Source organism: Anguilla anguilla, chromosome 1, assembly GCF_013347855.1.
Source record: "Anguilla anguilla isolate fAngAng1 chromosome 1, fAngAng1.pri, whole genome shotgun sequence".
Lineage (NCBI taxonomy): Eukaryota > Metazoa > Chordata > Actinopteri > Anguilliformes > Anguillidae > Anguilla > Anguilla anguilla.
Window position 1 is genome coordinate 57,621,858 of NC_049201.1, and position 21,723 is coordinate 57,643,580.

The window sequence follows — 21,723 nt, forward strand, 5'->3', positions numbered from 1 at the left end:
TGAAAAAGGAAGAAAGCAGGTCCCTTTCCTTCTCTTTACTTTTCAAAGTGTTTGGCATACAAATTGTTTTAGGCCGATTCCCTTCTCATGCTAATGACCTGGCAGCCCTTGATCGACTCCCTGAAGTTCAGGAACGATGTACTGTACACGCTGTGGCTCTTAAAGTTGTGTAGTCCTTACTTTGAAGGGTAGGTTCACATGCTGTTCCAAACATGATGCAAAACCCTTGGTGTAATTCCCATGATAACAGCAACTGCTGCTGTCACCATATGCTTTAACCACCCATGTCACTGAAGATCTCCCATTGACAGTGGTTTGCTTTACACCCTTTTCCTCTGTGTTTCTCTGCTCAGTAGAGTGACTCTGCCTGTGACTAAACTAACAGTGAGCAGCTCAAATCCCAGAGGTCTTTGTTACAGAACAGCTTTTGTCAAACCTCAAGTTTTTTTTTTTTTCCTTTGAACAATTTGCTTTTCACAGATTGAGGGAAAGCAGCTCGGTGCTCCTTGTGACCAGCATGGATTGCGGTCATTAGTGTAAGGACATCCATTGAAGTTTCAACATGTCATTTTTGCACAGCCACACATTAGGCAACTCAACTGTACTAGGTTAGACAATCCCTATGATCTCTATGTACTCTTCACCCGAGTGGCCACCCTGCAGAGACTTAACTGACAATGATAAAAGGGTTATGTCACTCTAGGTTTTACTTCTAGCTCCAGGAGTCACTATCATCAAAAATTGTTTTGCCCGCTATAATACAATCTTGTTCATTGAGATCATGTAGTCACGAAGGGTGGTGGAAAATGCTCTTTCAAATGTTGTTCTGGAATCTCCCATAAATTGTTGGTTGGGCTCACATGTGACAAGGCCATATGGATAACATTACTGTTATGGTCAATAGACCAATAGGTTACCACACGTGCTCTGTTGTTAGGGGCACTGTCATGCTGGAATAAACCCCTTCTTGCAGGAAAGAAATGTGGCAACTTGGGATGAAGGTGATCACTCAGAATCATTAAGTAGTGATTGGCATTTCCTCTTACTTCTATGGGGATGAGTTCACCAATCCATACGAGGAACATGTACTCCTCACCGTTTTTGTACGTGATCATGTCCATGCTGTGATGCAAGAAGCGCTGTGCAAATAAAATGCAATTGAATTGAATTGGCTGTGACTTCCTTAATTAACTAAGGAACCATGCCTGTGTGGATGTATCAGCTTTGAATGTACATTGTGTTCTTCATTTACCCAAGTGTTTCCAACTTTTTAGCCCCTGCTTGTATGTATACTGTATGTATTCATGCATGTGTAAATATTTCTGGGGCATCAGAGTATTGTATAAATTGTGTTCAAATTTGTATTATGAAATTGTGTGCATGATAAATGACTGTCAATAACCTCAAGGCAACAAGCCTCAACTATAATTTTTATTACTCACATGGACTAAAAAAATGAAAATATGTCCTTACACAGGACATTAACAATACACTGTATGTGTTTATGTTATCTAAATTGTCTATTCAACACATTAGTACCAGTTACTTGGTTACTTGTTGTCTTATGTGGTTGGATGTTCACCAGGATGCCCAACAAGAGTACGCATCACTGCTGGCGTGCATGTGTGTATTGCAGGACAAGGATTTGGACTATAAGATCCAGGAGCTCAGAGAGACAGGAAGGACACTCCCAGAGCAACAGATCACAGAGTGGTTCATTCAGTTACTGCTGGGTGTCCACTACATGCACCAGAGGTGGGTGTGTGTTGTTCACCTGGATACATCCAAATTCTAGTCCATGAAAAGCACGAATCCTTTGGGTTACCTACAGTGAGTAAATATAAATGAATTTCTTGTTAAAATAAACCATACCAAAATAAGTCCAAAAAGTTTTTAGTTGTTCAAGGAACGTATTTAAAGCATTTCTTATTTTGGTATTTCATGTAAAGTCATTTGGATTCCCTATACATTGTTCAGAAGGGAATTCTGTATTTTCTTCAAATGAAACCACATGTAATGCACTCTAGAGATTAAATACACATTAGAGTATTTTAAAAGTTCTTATTTCTCAAAGGCCATCTACTGTTTTAAAGAGCAGACCTGGTTGCTACTGTAGTGGTATGCTCTCACATTCCTGTCTTTTTTATATTTTATTTATTTATTTCTTTTTCTTCTTTTAGGCGAATACTCCACAGAGATCTAAAGGCTAAAAACATTTTTCTGAAGAAGAACATTGTTAAAATAGGTAACAATCTCTCCCTCAGTTCTTGGGAATGGCTGTGTTTGATGTTTGTGTGAAATCTCAACTTAGACTTTTGTGGAGCTGAAAAACTGATTTCCTTTTAGTATGGTAACAAGGACTGATCTGTAGAGACAGGATTACTATCCAGATTCTAAAGGACTCTTTAAGTCCTTATTCAACAATGGGCTTCTGTGCGTTGGTCTGCTCGTTAAAAATTAATTTAGAAATTTATACAAGTAATTTGTTTTATTGTAGTCTATGGAATTAGACACACTGATTTGTGACTTTTCCCTCAACTTCTTATTGATCCACGCTTGATACCAGTCACACTGTGTCAATTTTGTGTAAAACAATGAGCCATTTAGTTATGACATATTGATACAGTGGTCTGTATTGAAATGCAGGCACCACAGATAAGTCCACAAACCATTATTGTGGTTTAATTTACTGCATGTTGTTTCACTTCATGTCCCAAGGATAGACTAGTAAGGTTTGGGTTGCTGCTGCCATGCATTTATTTTTCTTCAGGTGACTTTGGAGTGTCTTGTCTTCTCATGGGGTCACGTGACTTAGCCACCACCTTTACTGGGACACCATATTACATGAGCCCTGAGGCTCTCAGCCATCAGGGATACAACTCTAAATCTGACATCTGGTGAGTGACAGAAAGATGGGCAAAGAGACGCATACAGTATATGGGTGCCTGTGTGATACAGCAACTAGTTAATTTGGTGAGAACTGCATGTTCAAATCCCATGCGGAACACTACTGTTGTACTCTTGGTAAGTTGCTTTGTCTGAGTAAATATCTAGCAACATAAACATAGTATGCAGTTGGTAACTTTGATTAAACTTGTGGGGAGAGAGGGTACTTGGCCTACTGATGTATCCAGTTACTTGTGTCAAACTAGAGGTAAAATGCCTATGTCATGTTTAATAATTAAATAATTACAATAATTACGTCGTAGTCTAAATAGTTCTGTTAGTTCTTGGATATTGCTTGCCATCCAGACACTGATACATTTTGGGCCCTCAGATGATAAACTCCCATTGGAGCCATTTTCGAATATGAGCCAAGTCTCATGCTGGAAGTTTTTGAGCAATCAAACAGGGTTTGGAAGTGAAGCACAATTGAGTCATGGTATTTACTTGAGAAAAAGTGCTGGTACTATATGTGAGAAGACTGGCTCACGACAAAAAAAATTCCTGTTTCATAGAAAATGTCTGTACTTGTGACTATTCATTCAGTTTATACACTGGCCTAACTTCCTGTGCTTAGGAAGCATTTTGGATAAAATTGCATTCTGGATCAGACATCGCACAATCTCATTTTACATTACTCTCATCTCACAATCACACTGATGTGCTTGTTAAATGGAGGAACATTATGGCAATGGTGGCACTTAGAAACTCCATATTTTGCATATTTGTCGTGTATCATCTACTAATAAAGCTAGAATTCAGAGTTTGTTGTTTCCACTCATAGTTTGGTTGCAGGAGCACAGAATGTCTGAGTCGAGAAACCACAGGATGCTGGCATCCTGGCCACTAGAAGGCTTCCGCAAAGGGGTTAAGAGGAGGCAATATAAACGGTGTCTCTAGTACACTGAAGTCCCATTGATGATGGTGATGAATGATTCCAATAAAACACCTGTAGACGACCTTTTTTATTTTTATTTCACCAGGGAAGTCATTAAGAACAAATTCTTATTTACAATTGCGGCCTGGCAGAACAACCTTGTTCTTGTTGTACAACCTTGAATTGTTGTATTTTTTTTATTTTATGTATTCGTTCTGAAAGTCCAGGGGTCAGCAAACATCCTGCCATATGTTCTTCTACCCATGAACTCAGATAATGTCACTAATTAGTTCTACCAACTGGCTGAAGATTTGTGCTAATTAGCAAATCCGGGTGATTGGAACAAATTACTGGGGAGTACTTTGACTTTCTGAACCTGGATTTTCCACCTCTGTCCGGTATATTGTTCTGACTTTGGACAGCATAATATTTCCCTCTCATTTAAGTGGTGTTCCCTGCAACCCATTGTTTCCATTCTAGCTGAAGCATATATGATGTCCATTAAATTATATTGATATTCAAAATACTGATGCATCCCATTTCATCCATAGCAGTAAGCAGATATCTTTTCAACAGAAACAATTTTGTAGGTGGTTGCCATGGAATTCATGTCCTGTTTCCCATTAACTGAAGCCTGCTGTACACGTCCAATTTCATCAGTTTTGTCTTGGCTGGTCAAAAGATTTTTACTTCTTAATGATTACACTCATTTTATCTGTTGCCTGTCTTTTATCAGCATTATTAATCTGCTGACATATATCGTCATACGATGTACCCAGGATTTGAATAGAATGCTTTGCTTTTAATTTGCATTTTTTTGCTTTTAATTTAAATTGACATTAACAACTTAAGTTGTTATGATTTCTCCACTTAAGATAGAATTGTATGCATAACTAACAGTTTCTGTGCACCCCACCTGACACATAGCCAGCCATAAGAAAAAATGATGAACCAGTTGAAATTGTAATTTTCTGAGAAACAGGAACTGGGTAGGTCTCCTGATTGAGGCTTCGTTTCAGTTCATTTCTTCCAAATAGGATGCTGTTTTTTCTCATTTCAGAGAAGGAGAGAGAAGGACTGGGGTAGGAAAGAAAAGAGATTACAAGTGAAAGAAAAGGGGAGAAAGGAAAGGAGAGAGAGAGTGTACATGCATTCATGTTTATGTATGTGGGAAATATAAGTCTGTGCATGAATGTATTTGTATATGTGGGTATATAATGCCCTATATGCATATGAGTGCATTTGTACTGTACTTATTTGTGTATTCGGCATGTGTACATGCATGTCTGTACGTGTGTCTTTGCAAGTGCACTTGTGTGTGCAAGTGTGTGTGTGCATGTATGTGTATGTGGTTGCCTGTGACAAAGTGAGAGAAAGGAAGAGATGGGCAGAGGGAGTGAGATGATTGATATGTATTATTTCCATTGAATTCTATATCACATCAATCTTAATCACTGAGTTGTTCTCATTCAACATTTTCTTATTTATTTATGTTCTCAGTGTCTGTCATGGTTAGGAAGTAAATGACTTGCAGTGATGAAAAATGCAATTGTGTTTTGATGGTATGTCATGAACTCCAGGATAAATAAATAAATAGGAGTGAAACACGCTCTGTTTTACATCATTAAAAGGTTGGTTTGATCAACCCAGCTCTTGAAATTATTTCTGTGGCATTTTTAAAAAACAATCTACAGATACAAAGTTTCATTAATGCATTCCATGTTCTGTCGTTTTGCCGATACCCAGCCAAACAGGAAGATAAGGAGTTTTCATAGGGAGTATCTCCTTAGCTAAGGACAATCGAAGTTCATTTGTTAAATATTAATCTTGTCAGTGATTTACAAAAGCCAAACCTTGGTGAAGCTGACACAAACGTCCCTGAAGAAGGGGGATATTAACCCCTTTATCAAGCTAATGACAGCTGTTTGTGGTATGTTTGCTTTTTCTGGCCATAGTTCATAAAAACTGTATTGCAATGATTTTACAACCAAAATATATGGAATGCATATCAGACTGTATAGAAGGGTTGTGGGATTGGTACGGTATAGAACATAATGGTGCCTTCTTAGCAAATAAGTAATACAGTGTAATGTTACAGGTCCTTGGGTTGCATCTTATATGAGATGTGCTGCCTGGAGCATGCCTTCAACGGACACAGTTTCCTTACAGTTGTTATGAAGATTGTGGAAGGGGGAACCCCAGCTCTCCCAGAGAAATACTCCAAGGAGCTCAATTCAGTAATGCAAAGGTACCTTTAATCTGTGAACACTGCAGACAGCAATATCACTAAAGGTCTTGTTTTCCTGTTATTACCCGTTTGTGAGCTTTTGATTGACGCTGGATTGACGTCTAAATTTTCTTATTGAGCCAGCGGCGTTAGGTGAGATCGAGACTTCAGTTGGCCTAATGATTTGATACCAGGCTGTCAAAAAGGACCCTTTTACATTGGTCACTGCATTCTGCACAGTCAATCAGTTCTTCAATTCCCAAGGAACTGACTGTGAGGCCAGCATAGGTCATCTAAAGTCAAACACAACTAAAGCCTTTGTTTTACCTTGCACAGTCGCTTGAGAAATATTTCATTTGCAAATAAAATCATTCTCTTAAATTGGCTTGTTATACAGGGTATATTACCCTTCTGTCGGTTCATTATAGAATACTTTGCCAAACTGAAAGATGGATATTTTCCCAGTGAAATGCAGTTTTTAATTAGTATTAAATGTGAATATACAAAATGGGTGAGGATGAAATCTGGATAAGAGGAACAGAACTGGATTTTGAGCCACACAAAGCAGCATCAGAAACAAAAATATGGCTAAAATACTTGTGGATGATGCAGGGCAGATAAAATGGTGGAAGAGACATTAACCCAAAGAAAAACAGTAAAAAATACGACAACAACAGCTGGTTAAACAAGTAATAATAATTCCTAAGCAACACCCTCCTAACAAAAGCAAATTAGAATAAAAACAAGAATAAGTTGAGAATGAAAAATGGCAGATATCCAAAAAGAAGAAAAAAAATCTTTGTGAAGTGACAAAGTAAGAATGTTCCAGTCAGTGGGGGAAAAGCCCAATCAGTGAATCCAGGTAGGTAGAAATTCTGTTCTGAGGATATTTCTAAGTGAAATATATCAATCCCATAATTGTGTTTGTTGATATAAGCACATATATGTGATGTATGCTCTGTAAAATACACTGCCTAGGAACTGGTTCTTAATAATGGGTTGAGTCAGGACCTAAGGATGCTGCTATACCCTAAGTCATGCTGCTATACCCTAAGGCAATCGCCTTTGTTCCCATTACTTCCCAGTAAGAAATGCGTCACACACCTGTTAATAGATTTAAGCATTGTAAGTCACTGAGGTTTATGATGTCTCCTAAACTAACAAATGACTATGGTGCCAGAGGTGACATCTGAACCTGTGTCTTTCTCTGTGTGGTTAGTATGCTGAATAAGGACCCAGATCAGAGGCTGTCTGCAGGGGATATGCTGAAGATGAAGTTCATTGAGGAGAACATGCATGTAAGGCGCCCTCCTCTGCCTAACCCATGAGAAATGATCAATTAGCACCCATTACCGACTCACTCCTCAGTAGGATTGATTACCTCTCTCAGAGCAGCTTTGCAGATTTGTGCAGTCCAGATGTAAGCCCTTGTCAGGCAAGGAACTTATAGCAGTGTGATCAAGATTATGAAGCTCTTAAAATGACAAGCTACCAGAGCCAAAAAATGCTCTGGCACTGAACAAAAGCTGGAAGGGTTGAAAGCGTCACTGTGCATGTGCTTTAATGGCCCTATTGTATGATACACTGAAAGTATGAAGCATATGTGTTGTATGCATATCAGTGTGACCTTTAATATGACTAAACCAGTATTCACTTCAGTTTCATGTACAGTAACTATTCACTCTGCCATGCAAAATTGCTGAGGTAATGCTGTTATCGTCAGCCAGGCTGATGGAGTGACAGTGATAAATTGGTACTGATATGATAACTGTCGTCATGACCTTGCTGGTGCCCAGGTACCCCACAGTATCAAGTGTTCCTTGTGATGAAGTGGGCACAAAAGACCTTGAGTGGGAATTTCCTTCACTCCTTCACAAAGTTTTTACGGCCTGTGTGTTGACTCAAACTCAAGCTGAATTTGACCGCGTCCTGCCTCCCAGCATCAGATAGGTGCGTCTGATACAGGCTTATCAGACACCTTTATAACCTCACTCATGGAAGTACAGCAGAATTCTCACTTAAGTCGAAAATAATTTGTGGAGGCTCAGCAGGCATTCCCTGCTTTGAATGATACCTTTAGCGTTACAGGTGCTCAGACTGGAGAATCTATGAGGACTGGGAGCTACCATTTACAGGACCAAGTCTTGATGCGGCGGTGGCGACCTCCACCGGCAGAGGAATGGAGCGTGGTTGACTAGGTCGTGTCACCACTGGTATATTGGGAGTGTGTGTTCTGGATGGCTCATTAGGCGCCTGTGGCGGGTCATGGTGATGTGTGCCAAACATTAGCCCGGATTGGGCACCGTTTTTGGTGACCGGGGCTGAGTGCAGATGTTGTGAAATTCTGCCAGTCATGTGATACGTCAGCTGGCTGGGAAGCCCAGTCATGCACCACCACCGGTTTCCCTGCTCCCGCTACATATGATTTTGGAACAGTTTTCTCGATTGCAGCCTGGCCGGGGGAAGTAATTTCACCTCTGCTGTGCTTCAGGCAGTTATGCATATGCTTGGTATACAGCGAGTGAATTCCTCTGCATATCACCACCAGTCCCAGGGTGCTAGTGAATGTTTACACCGGGCTGTCCGTCCAATGGTATGGTCCACTGGAGCTGGCCAGGCGATGGCAAAGAGTATCTGCGTGGATTCAGGGCATTGGTATGGTAAACACTTGCTTGAATGTGTTTTGTCTCAAGTCAGAGGATAATTCTTACTATCTTGTTCATTCTTGTTATTTTGGATCAAAGGGAGACGCGTATGAAGTGTTTGGGCCTGGCACATGAGATTTTTCAAAGCGATAATACTGTATCTCCTAGACATAAAACATTGCGTTACCCACATTTTATAATTTACATTACTGTTGCCTTCAATAGCTTGACAAGGGAGGCTTTATATCCACAAGTTCCTCCAATAAGTAATTATTGCATTCTCTTAAAAATACACTATTAGTAGGAGTGTAACGATACATCGATTCGGATCAGTGTATCAGTTCATAGGGCAACAATCTGATCCAATCGGATCCAGTTGATCCGATATGCAAAAATCGATCTGTATCATTATGAATCATAGCAAGATACTTATTTAAATGTTCATAATCTTACACACTGCCAACACTGCGGACATCACAGTTTATGTTTCCTACTGAACCCTATCATTATTTGTGCTAGTGCCCTTTTTCCTTAAAAGTGCCATTAATAGGTTTTTGCACCCTCAGACTCATTTTGGTTACATGTGTACATTGTAACAGGATCAGCTGGATCATATATATTGACCTACAGTATATCACTTTGGATTGTATTATAGCAAAATTTATGATGTTGCCAGATATCATTGCCTCAAGAATCAAAATCATGTTCCATCGTGCTGAAGCCTGAGGTTTACTACCATAATTATTTGCATGGTGTTTGTATGGCATTCCAGGACATATAAGTGGGAGTGCAAATATTGCTCTTTGTGTTTTTCTTTTTTCTTCTCTTTCTTGTATATTTTCCAGAATATGTTCCTCCTTCACTGGAACTACGCTTGGTTATGCACAGTACTACTTATGATGTCAGTTTCTCACTTTTGTGAAATGCATTCTCTTCTCTCTTGGAGCAATCAAGTAGAAAAATGCTGAATTCCTCTAGTGACCTATATTCTGTATTCCTTTAAAGTGAAATCTCAGAGGGGCCAAGCTTTTATCATTTTTCACTGTTTTATTCACCCTTTCATCCTTACAAACCGTGAAAATTACGGGAATTTCGCATTGACTAACATCTTTTCTTCTCACCGCAGAGCATAAAACACAAATTTTCCAGCTTGACGCTGAAAGACAAAACATTGAAGAGTGAGAGAGATGCTGCAAAGATCATGAGAGCTCTGTAAGTGTGCCAGCATTTCCAGGAAGATAACTTTCACCTCTGCACATGAAAATCACATGACAACAGCAATGTGGGAGATCTTTTTTTTTCAGATGCAGTCTGTCGATTGGACCTAAAAATACTCGGCCCTGTATCACTTGTGTAACATCTTGTGTTTGGAATGTGTTAATCAGCCCAGCCATGATGTCTGCTTTTAATTGCTCCGTTGTCATCTTATGTGCCACATCACCGGCCATTGCCTGGTGCACAGTCATGACAGAAAAGAAAAGAAATATAGCTAGCACTTTTCTGACATGCAGAAGATGTATATTTGACATTTATATTGCTTCACAGATTTTCATCTCTAAAGCTTTATTGCTGTATGCTTTCGCCATTTCCTTATACTGACAAATGCAATTCACTGCATTGTGTGTATTTATTGGTTTCACGGTGAATTCTGCCTTCCATTTTACCTGAATCGCATCCCCACTGCAGTAAGTGAGATCACATGGTGGTGCATTCAAGTTTCATTTGTGGAGTAGTTGCTTGTATTGCAGCCCCTTTAGGCAAGTAGACAGAAGCTTTGCTGCCTTGCTGTCCGACCATTTTACCTGGCTCTCCTGACCCCCAACCCCACCCCTCCCATCTTATATTCCCCCCCCCCCCCCCCCCCCCCGCAGCCAAAACAAGGTTCACCTGCAGACCCTGCGGGAGAAGTCGGAGTTCCAGAAGATGACACCAAGGGAGCGCATGAGGCTGAGGAAGCTGCAGGCTGCGGACGAGAAGGCCTGGAAACTGAAGTAAAGGGATCTCACTCCTGTTTAGATCTGAGCGCTCACATTAATGCTGGTCTCTGAGAAGGTTCCACATTGCCAAACGGCCACCTGTCATCTTTCCAGGTTCCACACTATTATCGCTTAGGCTCCAGTCTTTCCTTTACAAAGGGAGAAACCAAAGGCACCACAAGTCCTGGCAAGGATAATGAGTGGTGTGTTTGAAATTGATGTTGTTGTTATTTGTAATTATGGTAACAGTGAGTAATTGCATTTAGACTGATCTATATTCCACATGCTGGACTACTCCTGTATCAGAATGCTGAACGGAGCCTCCGGGCGGTGTTAAATCTTTTAGCAGGAAGCTGATATAACACAGATCGTAGCTCCACTGAGAGTCCCACCGGTCACTTGGGCACAAGCTGTTATTTAAAGCTCTGCTTACAGATGTGAATTGTGTAGAGAACATAAAACTGTAAAACATATAGCAGCTGTGACATTTTTAACTGTATTTTAAGAGCACTGCATGATAAATTGACTTTGGAACACAGAGTTTATGATAGCTTACCCTCATCTCCTGTCACACAACAGGCAGCTCGCTGAAGAGAAATATGAGGAAAACTACCGACGGATGCAGGAGCTGCGGTGCCGGAATTTTCAGAAAGTCAGTTTGGATGTCCTGAATGTAAGGCACTCTATTCTTATAAGACTGGAAATAGCCTGCATATAATTGTGGGTATAAGCACACAATGTTTAACTGCAGATAAATACAATGTGCTCCATAATGTTTGGGAACAAAGACATGTTTCTTCTTGAACAATTATAGGTTTGAAATCAACAATTCATGTGGTGTGGAGAGAGTGCAGATTCTTAGCTTTTATGAAAGTTTATTTTTATACATTTTGGTTTTACCTTGTAGAAATTACTGCACTTTTTATACATCGTCACCCCATTTCAGGGCACCATTATGTTTGGGACAAATGGCTTCACACGTGTTTCTGATTAATCTGGTGTGTTCAGTTGCTTTCTTGGTGCAGGTATAAGACAACTTTTAGTATCTAGTCTTGATTTTAGGCATTTGATTTGCATTGGAGTCTGTTATTGTCGTTTGTCACCATGAGAACCACTGAAGGTCAAAGAAGCCATTATGAGGCTGAAAAATAAGAAGAAAACTGCCAGGTGATAACATAAGAATTCTCGCAGTAATTAAGAAAAACCCCAAAATACCTGTCCGGCAGATCAGAAACATTCTTCAGGATTCTGGCGTGGTTGTGGCAGCTACTACTGTGCACAGAAGACTTCACAAACAGAACTGCTATATTTAATAATGATGTGCAAATGCAATCAGCTGTGAGTTCTCTCATTCAAACTTTTTGTTGTTGTTTTGTTTTCGTTAAGCTGCACAGAGATTTCTTTTGCTCCAAAACTTCTGCTGTGGCATTGAAATATACTACAACACGAGAGCGTTCATTTGTGTATTTCCATTTCAGCAACGTGTATTTGCCAGTTCCATCAGATGGTCATAATTGAAAGACACCTCCAGAGACTTTTCTCAATTATGCTTTGCAGGAGAGCATGGCTGAGGTAGCCAGCAAGACCCAGCCAATAACAGCGCGAGACTACCAATCTCTGGGATGCCCACAGCCAACGGACAAGCAGCACCCGGACAGACTGTCAATGTCTGAGCCTGGAGAACAAGGTGAGTTGCTGTGCGGTGTCACCACAGCCAAGAGAATGGGATCTGGTTCACTGGACTGCTTGGAAACTCTGACAGCTGGTGCCTTTGCATCGGCCACAAGGACAGCTGCTGCGAATTTACCATCAGTTGCTGGGCTTTTCAACCATAATGTTCATAATCCCAGTCACAATGATACTGCTCACCTGAGTTCTTCTTCCTTTTTTAGTCATCATTTTTTGTGAAACTCAATGGCATTACAAAATGGGGTAAAACATACAGCTGAAAAATAGTATATAGTGTAGTATGAGTGAATATATTGTACAGACAGCACATACAGTACAGTATGGCGGATTGTACAGTCTGGAACATCTGTCTCAGAGCTCATAGGCCCTCCTGAGGGAGTCTTGCTCTGCCTGCTCTCTCTTTTGTTGTGTTCCCCCTTTTAGAGGATGAAAGGGAAAATGAGAAATAAAAGTAGTCAGTTTGGTGAGACATTTGACATTCCTTTTGAGGAGGGATTTAATGGTTTTTTCTTGTATTCAAAGCTAGAAAGTCTCTTTACTGTGTGAAGTCTCATTCACTACCACAAAGAGAATTCAGGGTAATGTGATTCCTCTGATAGTTTGTATTTCATTATAAATGTTCCTCTGGACATTTTATATTAAATCTCAAATTAACCCAAATAAAAAAAGACCACCAACCCATGCACTCACACACACACAAACGCTGTGTGTGCCTGAAAAAAAAAAAATATATATATATAGTATATTCAGTATAATGTGATATAAATTGTGTGTGCCTGTGTGCATATTTGTGTGCAAAATAGCAATTACAGGTTCACTGTTATCAAGCAACAGTTTATTCAGGTGAAATAAAATAACACACATTGTTAGACACCTCTGAGATTGAAAATGACATCCCTGCCTGGCTCAGGATAAATCAAACCTCTGACCCCTGTACTTACAGCAGAAACACAGAATATGAGCTTGATATAAATTCCGAAAATCTGGGAGAAAATGTGTAATGTTGTTTTGCCCTGGCAACCTGCTTCATGTGTAGATTCCATTAGAAGTGGCGGTGGGGGTGGTGCTTCTCCCTGTGGGAGGGGGGTAGATGAGAAGAGGAGAGACATTCTTCCCATTAGGCACCATAGTGAGGGAGTGAGTGGAGGCTTGAGGCGGTGGGGGTGGTTTTGCTCTAGCTGCCAGGCTCCAGCAGAGAGGAGAGAAACCTGCTTCTCAGGGGATGTGTGGCTGCTGGGGGGTCTGTTGGGCATTACCCTTCTCTGCATACAGCCAATAAAACCCCTCATTCCCCCTGGCACACCCTGGGGTAGAGGTGAGGGGATGGTGGTGCTAATGTAGCTTCAGGACAGCCCTGAACATAATCAAAGACATGAGACAAGCTGTGAAAATCAATGAGCGAACAGACGTCCCTTCTTATGTATTTTCGCACTTATATTCAGACAAGGGCAAAGCAGAGAGGGTTACAGATAACGATTAGTATTGAAAGTGCAAAGGTGATTGATGGCTGCCAATGACAACTCCACTGAAATAAAATGATTGCAACAAATACTAAGCTATGCAATACTGAAATGTGTGACATTAACATTGCTGTAAACTATCGAAAAATAAAGAATGATAAAGATATAAAATGACTATATATCCATTTTATATTGTGTGACAATGGTTTCATAGGGAGTATATAGCAGAAAACACAGCCATACAGAGATATTTGAGGGTGTTCAGTGGGAGGAGCTGTTAAGCTTGTGTGCACAGTTTTAGGATGATCTTTGATTTATAAACAGATCATGTGTAGGAAGGATTTAGGAACTATTTTGCATATGGAAATTTTCTGAATCGTTCATGGGAGCATTTTAGCAAATGGTCGTATGCTCATGTTTACATAGGATTCATTCCAAAATGATTTTAGAAATGAGGCCTGAAACCCTGATAATTTAGCATTAAGAAAGTACGCTTTTTTGTGTGCAGACAAACCTCAAACTGCCTAGTGGTGAATACATGTTGTTTGAAGTACAGTAGACATATACAGAGCTGTAGCAGTTGTCAAAGCTCTGTGCTGATACACCTTGATGGAGAGCAGGCTGATGTTAGCGTTAGGGCAGATAAATTTAATTTCCTGTCTTTTGAGGCTTTTGGCAAATGCAAACATTTCAGTTTTACAGTTTTTTGTGATAAATACATGGATGGCTTCTGTTAATGGTTTCCTTTATCGCTTCTGTTCAGGAGACTACTCTTTTAGGTGGATGTTAGTGCCACTTTTTTTAGTGGACGCAGCTCTTCACTGGAAATGAACAGAATGTGGAGCAAATTCCTGTGTATAATGGCATCTGTAAAGAAAGGAAATGGGATTATATGCATGCATTAGAACTAGTTGGTTGTAACACTGTAATGCCAGAACAAAGTAAAGGATTATTAATTTTATAATAGAAAAATTAAATAGTCCCCACAATGGTTTATATTGGTCATAAAAAGGTGGGTCATAAAAAGGTTGGTAATAATACACATCAAACATTTAGTTTTTTAAAAACACCTTTATATGCGCTTCGGATGTTGTGCTTTTGTTCAAATAGCAGTTCTTGATCAGGCACAAATAGTACTTTTTTGCTGACAGATGCAGTACTTTAATAATGATTTGCACTAATGGCATGATTTTCTGTGCCTATCTTTAATTGTGCTAATTAAATAATGTACTAGCATAGGACATGTTTTTCCTCTTATCGATTTAAGTGGGTCGTAACTTTTTTCTGCACATTACTCATTTATATTTAGCAATGCAGAAGCATATCTTGTTGCGGGGTACAATCATGGAATGGTTGTATTGGTGCAACATGGGCTTTAAACAGCTTATCAAAGTCATTTTGGTTTCAGTTATAGAAATGAAAGGGATTAAAAGAGATTACCAGAACAGACCTTGAGACCCACACATTTGTATGTTTGACTTCTCAGCACTATCTGAGCTTGGTGCAAACAGAGCAGTTCATGTTCGTGTTTGAAATCCCTGCGGATTTTCCTCTGTCATTTTCAGTGAAATTTATTTAGAATCTCCAGGAAGCAGTTTGTAAGTATACTACACATTTTAAGTTTTAATGCCAACTACAATTCTGTTTCCCTTTGCTGCTTTCAAAGCCCACTGGTGCCCATGTTGTGAGTGCTCTGACCTCACATTCCTGTGTAAACATCAAATGTATACTCATGAATTGATCTTTGATTTGCACAGTGTCGGTGACAGTTGAAGATGTGGAAATAATACCAAGAATTAAGTTTCCCTGGCATCGATTCAGTTAGTTTACATTACCCATTCACATCAATGAGTTAATGGGTAATTACTGATAAATTTATGGGTCTGTAATTATGTGTGAATAAAATTTGAATAATCTGAAACCACAGAGCAGGCCAGTAATAATGTGAATATTTATATGGTGCTTCTCATAAATTAAAAATATAAATGTAACAATGCAGTCAGCAGCACACCCTAGGCATATGCTTGATTTGCACATTGAGTTGCACCCGCTGTCATTTTTCATGTTTTACCATATTTACCATATGTTTTACCTTATTTTTCATATTTTACCATATGTTTTACCTTATATTTCATGTTTTACCATATACAGTACACTCAGCAGCTCAGCAAATAGACAGCTCCTCCAGACAGCAAATCATGTGGCTGCAACTCAATATATAAAGCATGCAGACATGATGAAGAGATTTAGTTGTTTTTGACCAAACATTAGAATGGGCAGATGCATGATCTAGGCAACCGTGGTATGGCTGTATGTAGGTGGTAGGTTCAGAATTTGGCGTAAACAGCATGAATATATGGATCCATCCAGCCTTGTGTCAACTGTGCAGGGTGATTGTGGAGGTGTAATGGTGTGGAGAATGTTTTCTTGACACACATCAGGCCACACACATAATACCAACTGAAAATCATTTCAGTGGCACAGCATACCTAAGCATTGTTGCTGACCATTTGCATCACTTTATACCCTTTTTCAAATCAATACTTCCAGCAGGATAGTGCACCATGCTGCAAAGCACACATCACCTCAGACTGATTCAACAAACATGGCAGTGACTTAAGATTAATGGAAAGTCCTCAGATCTCAATCGAACGGTACCTTTGGGGTGAGGTCGAACGAGAGGTTCGCAGCATAAATGTGTGACTGAAAAATCTGCAGGAACTGCATGATGCTAACAAGTTAGCTTGGACCCAAGGAATATTTCCTGCACCTTGTTGAATCCATGCTGTATTCAGGTATTCTGGCTCTTCTGGAGGGAAAAGGGGGTCCTACCCAGTACGAGATAGCTGTACCTTATAAAGCGGCCACTGAGTGTATATTTATTTTTCATAATGGTAAAATTGTATGGGTTCTGAGTGTTTGGGAATGGCCTTAGTGGCAGCGATCTGATTGCTGTCTTTTTCCTGCTTTAATTAAGTCCTTCAGCAGCGTATGCTAATTTAAACTTCATAATAAGCCCACTTGAGACAGAAACTCTTTCCCTTGAACTGAATAAATACAATACCCATTGCACATTACTGCTCACAACTGTGGATCTCTTTGTAGAAATTTAAAATAAATGGTAATTTTTTTTCTCCACACCCAGCATGTATTCCTGGGTCAAGTGGTCTAGTTTCTGTATGATTAGTAAAAGATTGTGGACTAGTAATTGAACTGGAAGGAGCAGAGGCTATGCCTTTACTCCTACTGTATGTGTGTGTGCATGCGTGCATGCTTGTATGTGTCTTCTGGGAGGTTTTTGGATAAAATATGATGTAATGTTTGGAGAAACTTGCGAGATTTGCTATAAATAAATTTGGTATCGCAAGTGGCTTAATGTTAGAACTGAAATTAAAACAGTTTGGGGTGGTTGGGTTGCAGTCAGGTCTTTTCGGGGCATATAAGGATAAATAACTTATAGATAAATAACTGTTATTCTTATGTTGTCCTCTTGCATCACTAATGCCAGTATCAGTGTCACAATCTATGTAAAATTGTATGTGATGAAAAACACGATTTCAACGTACAAAAATGCCTAGTTACTCACACATACAAAGCACTGTCTATAAGTCATTAATTCAAACTGGTAAATCTAGGCCTGCCATTAAAAGTATTGATATCAACAGTTACAAGAAACAATATTGGCTTTCTTACCTCACATAAATTAAACAAACTATGTTCCAAAGCAATGCTACCCAATATTTCTTAAGGGGTTGCTATGTGATTTTGTATTTACTATTTACTCACAGATATTACACTGATTCTAAGGACTCTTAGAATGTAAAGTGCATGGGATTTGTAGAAAGAATGCACTTTCATTGGGTGAGGTCAATATATTTTTTTTTGGGGGGGGGGGGGGGGGGGTTCTACCTGTCGCTCCCACCTCAGCTCATAAAATATCTGTCAAGCAGTCTAGGACAGTCCATTATTTATAAGCTCACTGAAGCCTGTCAACCACTGCTTCAAACTAAAGTATTCTCCAACTCATGCTGCCCAATTACCTTTGCTGGCTTACCCACAGTGGCCCCCATTCATTAGAAAGAATCTGGAGGGAGGTGGTGTCTGACAGTACCTGGTATGTGGTCTGTGTGCTTTTGATTTCTGTCCACGTTTGCATTATTCACAGTGAAATTCACACTATATGGCCAAATGTATTTAGTCACCCCTTGGTCTGGGGCTGTTTTTCATGGTTTGGGCTGGGCCCCTTAGTTCCAGTGAAGGCAAATCTTAATGCTACAGCATACAATCATTCTCAATTATTCTGTGCTTCCCCAACAGTTTGGGGAAGGCCCTTTCTTGTTTCAACAGGTGAGGGCAAAGTGAGGTCCATATAGAAATGGTTTTGATGAGAACAGCATGGAAAAACTTGACTAGCCTGCACAGAGCCCAGACCTCAACCCCATCCAACACCTTTCGATCAATTGGAAAGCCAACTGCGAGCCAGGCCTAATTGCCCAATCAGTGCCCAACCTCACTAATGCTCTTCTGGCTGAATGGAAGCAAATCCCTGCATCAGATAATGCCCAGATACTAGATGTTGGAGCCTTGCTTCCTAGAACAGTGGAGGTTGCTATAGCAGCAAAGGGGGCACCAACTCAAAATTGATGCCCATAATTTTGGATGAGATGTTGGTTGTCAGGAGCCCACAGACTTTTGGCCATGTTGCGTATATCCATGCATAATTTTGCCCCGAAACAAACTTTCTATTTGTTTGGGATCATGCAGAGGAAGTGGTTATGATGGCATTATTGGGACTGAATTTTTGTTTTTAATTACTTTTAGTACATTGTTGCCTCCTTATCTACTCATTTTTGTGATGCACATGATGCATATGTTCACTGATTGCAATCTTGGGAGACCTCATTGATTATCACTTCATGTTAAAGATAAAATTGAGATTTGTTATTTTGAATCTGTCCAATTTTCCAATTTAAAGAAACAAAATCTGTTTGTCTTAATCCCTTCCACTTCCTTTCACACATTCTCAGTTCTCACTCAGTCTGTTATCACTTTCTCTCTCTCCAATACAATATATTTGAGTTCATTTAGCTTCCTACCAGCCCCCACAACCAGCTGGCTATTTTGTCCTCTTTCTGTCCGACAGCTTTGCCAGTTACCACCTCACCAGTATAGTCCCACACAGACTGCTCTTCTTCATTTCTAGAACCTTTGTATTAAGGCTCAGATTTGCAGATGATGATTTCTGCTTTCTCTAATCGGCTTGCAGACTTGCAGTCTGCTCTGTCTGGACTCCTTAATTTGATTACATGGACAAGTGTGTAATCGTGAATGAGATGTCTCCAAAAGCATGCAGCACGTGTGCAATTGATTACATGAGCAGAAGTATATATGCCAAACACAGCATCTGATGCCTGTCTATGACAAATAAAATGCCATTTTTGTCTCATTTTAAGGACGGCAACATATCCATATTGTCCTCAAATCTCCTTTTCTCACAATTCTGTGTGAGAGAAGCGCATAGTTTTAAAAAACAAATTTATAACTGTGTCAGCCACTTCAGAATATCTTAGAGATATATTTGGAGAAATATGGAACAAAAATAAATTCACAAAGCAATTCATGTCAGAATTGAATTCTTCATTGTAATGTAAGGTCTCCCATAAATGCATAAAGAGATGAGCTGTGTGTTTTACTGAGCAGTTGTATCTTAAACGGAAGTGTATTTGAGTTGTAAAGTCAGGTTACCATCAATTGTTTGTGCAAGTAGGCTACATGACCTTTCTGAACTGAACAGACAATGGCAAATTCATTATTATTCATTATCTTAAGGGGGATAGACATAATACATTTAGCAGATTTACTGATATTTTAGACCAGTACTTCTTTTACATAATGAAATATGACATAAAAATCTGTTAATAAAATGAAACACCTTGGACATTAATCACTAAGCTTTAGTGCTTGGATGTGATTGAATCCCTCTCCCAGTTTCAACATTTTTCTTGGTTTTTCAGACAAATTTTATTTTAATCAATCTCATTAATAACTGAAACATTGTGCTGTAAGAATTGAAAAAATGTTTTTGGGTAGTAAAGTTTCCTATTCTTTTTCCTTTTCAGAGATCCCAGAGGATCCACTGACTGCCGAGGCATACTATTATGAAGATGGATTTGAATCCTGCTCCGATGAAGAAGAAACAGGAGAGGAGGAGAAAGACTTTGAGAACTCTTTGGACACTCTCCACAGAACGTGTGGGCAGGTGAGAGGTACACCTTTCTGGTGATTCAATAAAACCATCAACTTTCTGATAAGGAAGAGAATGAAAATTAGTCAGGGTAGCCTCACTCACCAGCCTCAATTATGTTTTAGCTGGTACATGGAACCATTGACATTAGCAAAATTTCTAACTGAATATTAGATTTCATTCAATAAATAGTTAATCACAAAAAATGATGTTTTAAGTGAAATTTAAAGAAAGGAAATTTAATTTATCAGCCATAATGATAACATCAGCCTGCACCCCAACAAGGTCTATCAATACAGCTGTTTTGACAACTGCTACAGCATGTGTCTACTGTTTTTCAAACTCACCCCTGGGCAGTTTGCTTACGATTTAAACCTTCTCTCAAGTAATCAACCACACATAAGAAACAGAATGTTTTATTTAAAAACGTGTTTTTACTTTTGCAGATCAACTGTAATAGAATTTCCCATTAATAAGAAAAACCGCATTCACATTAGTTATGTTTCTTATTCACGAGGACATGCTCCTATGTTACCTGCACAAAACATAATGGAAAATTCACAGTAACTTAAACCATAACAGTTACTGTAGGTATTCCAGAAGCAAATACTTGAAGGCGAAAAACTGGGATACAGTGTAACAATACAGTAGAAACAGAAGCAGTTGTATTATTTCAGGACATAATTTAGTTCTTCTCAAGATGTGCATACAATTATCTAACAGCATTAATTAACCTCAAAAATGTTTATTTACAAAATATGTGTAATATTTTTATACATTTACATCTAGCTAGACCTGAAACTGTGACATGTATGTAAACACCATCCATTTAGCTAGCTAGAAAGTTAGATCACTGGATGATTACTGTATAACGCAGGAGACCATGTTGAGGAGTCTCCACAAACCATTCCACTTTCCCCTTATATACCCAAGGATCAAAGAAAACCCCAAGTCATCTAATAAAGTGATAATCAAAACAAAATCCTTTGTGCTATCTCAGTAAGCCTATCAGACCAGGTTAACCTTTGTAGCTGGCTGCAGAATCATAACGGCTTTTGAATGGTGTTCGTTATTCAGCACCCACTGTACCACACTATCAAAGACACAAGCTTAAGGCTGGCATAATGCTGATCCAGTAGAATGTTTAGCAACTGCCATTTCACTTTTTATCAAACCCGGTTGACTCCCTGTCAGCACAGTTATCACTTCTGTAAACCACCTGACAGACTCCCCTCCCCTCATACTCTACTCTGTCATTACTGGTTTTCATTACTCACAAAAGGTTGTAATTACAAACAGCATATGGAGAGATGATTATGCACAATGAATTCGGTGATTGTCAGAATTAGAATATAGGAGAGTCTCATTGTGGCAGCTGAAAAATTGCACCTATCCAAAATCCCTCTTCATACCCTCCCCTGGCAGTACCAGTAATGAAAGTTTGTCAATACTGACAGCTTACTAAGATGGTTATGCATGGTGAATTTGGTGATTGTCAGACTTTGCATGGTAAGTCTGGTAATTGTTAGACTTTTTTTGCATAGGAGAGGAGTCAGATTTTGGCAGCTTCAACATTGCACCTTGCAGAATTTGACCCCCCCAAACCTTGTCCTGTTTCTATTAGTAGCAAATGGTTTTAAATATTAACAGCATATCGAGGTG

At 39.4% G+C, this 21,723-nt stretch overlaps 1 protein-coding gene across 1 annotated transcript in view; it reads left to right on the forward strand.

Annotated features, from left to right (window-relative positions):
- Positions 1 to 21,723, forward strand: part of nek11 (NIMA-related kinase 11) — a 64,147-nt gene that overhangs the window by 21,599 nt on the left and 20,825 nt on the right. Inside the window, exons 4-13 of the mRNA XM_035406692.1 lie at positions 1,637 to 1,755; positions 2,181 to 2,245; positions 2,771 to 2,897; positions 5,919 to 6,068; positions 7,267 to 7,345; positions 9,819 to 9,904; positions 10,564 to 10,683; positions 11,248 to 11,341; positions 12,226 to 12,355; positions 19,937 to 20,076. Coding sequence (XP_035262583.1) covers positions 1,637 to 1,755; positions 2,181 to 2,245; positions 2,771 to 2,897; positions 5,919 to 6,068; positions 7,267 to 7,345; positions 9,819 to 9,904; positions 10,564 to 10,683; positions 11,248 to 11,341; positions 12,226 to 12,355; positions 19,937 to 20,076 — 1,110 coding nt within the window. The remainder of the gene's footprint in view (positions 1 to 1,636; positions 1,756 to 2,180; positions 2,246 to 2,770; positions 2,898 to 5,918; positions 6,069 to 7,266; positions 7,346 to 9,818; positions 9,905 to 10,563; positions 10,684 to 11,247; positions 11,342 to 12,225; positions 12,356 to 19,936; positions 20,077 to 21,723) is intronic.